The 3,614-nt window shown below is 34.4% G+C and overlaps 1 protein-coding gene across 1 annotated transcript in view; it reads right to left on the reverse strand.

Moving 5' to 3' along the window:
- Positions 1–671: 671 nt before the first annotated feature.
- The window catches only part of LOC100640129 (uncharacterized), a 9,099-nt gene continuing 6,156 nt past the window's right edge, over positions 672–3,614 (reverse strand). The window contains exon 3 of the mRNA XM_020000797.1: positions 672–794. Within this exon, the coding sequence (XP_019856356.1) occupies positions 710–794 (85 nt within the window). The 3' untranslated portion in view covers positions 672–709. The remainder of the gene's footprint in view (positions 795–3,614) is intronic.

Consider the following 3,614-nt stretch of genomic DNA (forward strand, 5'->3'; position numbering starts at 1 on the left):
CAAATAAATAATTTTAGTTCTAGTATTAGTTCTAGTATTTCAGCTACAAAAAAATTAGTTCTAGTTCTAGTTCTAGTTTTTAGAACTAGAACTAAGCAGAACAATAATTATTTAGTTCTAGTATAGAAGAACTAGAACAACACTAGTACATGTATTATAAATAGAGAGTATCTGATGCTTATAAAGAATTAGCACTATGTTATGTAGTCATGCAAACATGAGAATTATTTCACATCGCCATCAACTATGTTAACAATATCAAACATGGCCATTGACCATGTTTCTCTTGGGATAGATTCACCAAGAACATCATTACAAATTTAATTCACAACTGTGACCAACCCAGAGTGAATCAGATGTGTATAGAGAATCTGTGATGGGCTAACTAAAAAAGTACCAACCATGCAACTTTATCATCATTAGTATGGACAAGGGTAATTTATGAATAAATAGTGGCAACAAAAGAAATCTTACTTTCTTTTATACATGTTTTATTGGAGCATACACACGTTTGTTTGTAAGATAGAAAAAATGATAACAGATAGCACAACAGTGCAATCTTAGGATGACCTGGGGACTTCACCTCCAGGTCGTTTGTAAAGAAGAAAAACTCAGCATTATCAGAAACAAAGAATAAAAAGATAAAAATGAATAAGGACATAACACCTAAGAACTATAAATTCAGTTTCAATAAAAGTTAATAGATGTGCTAATGAAGAAGTATCGATTTCAATGATTCTTGATCTTCAAGAGTAAACCCAATTGATTCCAGATACTGACTGGTACTACCATATCTAATGAAAATAAAAAACAACTTGGGTATTTTGTGTATGTAAATCAAATTTTGTATGCAAAGGGTTGTGAAAACGGCAATGTCAGTGAACAGTCTACCTCATCATATTTATAATTTTGTGGAAAAATTGACATTTTACTGTTTTAGTAAATTTTTAGAAACAAACCACTGCTGACTTACAAAAACTCATCCCATGCTAAATCTGCATTAATATACACTGAACTATGATCTGTACAATGCATTCACAAGCTACAAGGACATGTATCTGCATCATGGTTTCCCACAGGATTTTGGCATAGTGCTCAGCAGCCTTGTCAGTGGATAGTCAAATTACTCAAAATTTGGCCCAACTATAAAGTAGTACAGTGTATTTGGACAAAATCACTAGGAGAAAATTTCCCATTAGCCAAATTTTGTCAAAAATAAAAAGGAGAGGATTCTCTATTTTTTTGATGCATATACATGTACTTTTGTTGTGTAGAAACTTTAAACTGAAGTTCCGATCAAGTTTGGATTTTTTTTTACAAATTTTTACAGTTGCTTTAAATGTCGTGTACTGTAGTACTGCTTGTCAGCTCATGAAGCATGCATGCTTTGTGGGAAATCCTGTTATTTGGATTGAAAAAGTATCAAGTCATATAATAGTTTTATTCTAATTTTAGAATCATGTTACCACTACTGACCTTTTGTCTATTTCTTTAAGTACTTTAAGCATTGTATCAGCCTTAGCCTGACAACTGTGCTCTGCCATACCCCAATTGACAATGAGATCATCATACATCTCATTTCTCATTGACACCAATCCATCCTAAAATAGAATTTACTTACATGCAATAAATTTATTAATACTATATAAATTCCATACTTTAACTACTGGTATAGATCTATCAGGTTTAGTATACATAGACTGTACACATAACAACATGGCAGTATTCCTTTTACATGGGGATGGGAACATGTTGACTATTTAAAAATAGAATAAACACTGTTCCTACTCCATCAAACAAGTATTTACTACGTACATTATGAAAGGAATGGTGTCATGTTGACCTTTAGTATAGTCTAGTGTAGCAGTGGCAATAAGGACATCTCCATTTGTTGGAATTGAACACCATTCCTATGCATGTATGTGATTTTGTAACTTACTTCAGAGGAAGCATAGTCCATAGCAATGGTCTCTCTCTCTACTCCAATGCAGTCCAGTATAAGAGCCACTAGGACTCCAGTCCTATCCTTACCATACACACAGTGTATCAATACTGGTAGGTTCTCTTCATGCGAGAGCAACAGTTTTAACATGCCGCAAAATGCAGGCTTGATGACGAATGATAAATTGACTGTATAATCTTGGGAAGAAGTGAACATTCTGATGTGGGTTAATTCATCCTCCACCACAGATACTTTGAAGTGATATGACCCTCAGGCCTTCAGCCGTCATGATATCAATTCAAAGTATCCTCAGTGAGAGGTTATATAATACACACAATTATGTAGTTTATATCTACATTGTAAATTGGAAATGGTTGTACATGTACATTTTGTGTACTAAACATGTGTCTATTACAGTAGTACAAGTACAGGGCTGATTGATTTTTGTAAAATAGACTTGAGCCGTCAACTGTTATTTTGACTTGTACTGTACTTTGACTTAATAAAATAAACTGAGACATTGTTGTATTGAATATCAGCTTATGTTATATATTGTCATTGCACTACTGATTGTTACTCATGTCAACTTTGCAATATTGAATATTAACAAAAGTGGTAATGCCTGCTATGCAGTTACAGGCCAATGATACACTCATTGTTTACTTGATAATTCAATTAGTTAGTTGTATATACTATAGGTCTATTTTTATTGTATGATTATTCAACAAATAAATGATTAAATTCAAAACAGCATTAAGAAAAATTTATCACAAGAGTAAGGGTCTTGTACACACACACACACACACATACACAAACATACACTTCGCTACTTAACATAAATCTCATAATAACTAACAGGACTGTCTTCATCATTAAAATTAGCACACACCCTCAACTCAATATAGTCAGTAGTGGTATTGCTACCATAGTTTCTGTGAAACCATGGGATACCAGGAACATTACAACAAGGTGCTTCATCAGAACCACAACCTTGACCATCCCACAGTGGGTCAGATGTGTAGAGAATCTGTGATGGGCTACTAGTAACACCTGATTCACAGAAGTAATTGTTACCAATAGAAGCTGGCACAGATACAGAGCTACCAGTATTACAAGGACATGAGTTTGATGAAGAGCCTACTTCTCTATTGCCAGCAAGGAATGACCAAACTTTTTGACGAGAAGAACCTCGAGTGATACTAACACCTTCAAATTCCTGACCACTATTAAGTGCATCAATAGAACCATATGTATATCCTGTAACTCTACCACACACCTGAGAATAACTGATATTATGAGATGGGAACTGAACTGATATACAACCATTTTGTCGTATCTGTTTACCACAAGCTCTAACTCCTCCTGACTGGTACAGACTAAACCCAGAAGGACAGTTCTGTGTAGCATCAGTCATATCCAGATATGCTAGTCTTGTCCATCCACCAGTAGAGCTACACAATTCTTCCATATTACAGTAAGCATTATAAGTAGAACTAGTATTTGACAGTAGATACACACCTGATGGACTGAGTGGTTGTCTCTCCTTAATCTCTTTACAAGAGGTAGGTAAAGCAGTTGAGTCATTGTGTATTGCTAATAGTTCTTGTGCTATTAGTAGTATATCATCAACCACTCCAGCAGTAGAGGTACTGGTGTCATGTATATTAGAGAG

Source organism: Amphimedon queenslandica, unplaced genomic scaffold, assembly GCF_000090795.2.
Source record: "Amphimedon queenslandica unplaced genomic scaffold, v1.1 AMPQUscaffold_13153, whole genome shotgun sequence".
NCBI lineage: Eukaryota > Metazoa > Porifera > Demospongiae > Haplosclerida > Niphatidae > Amphimedon > Amphimedon queenslandica.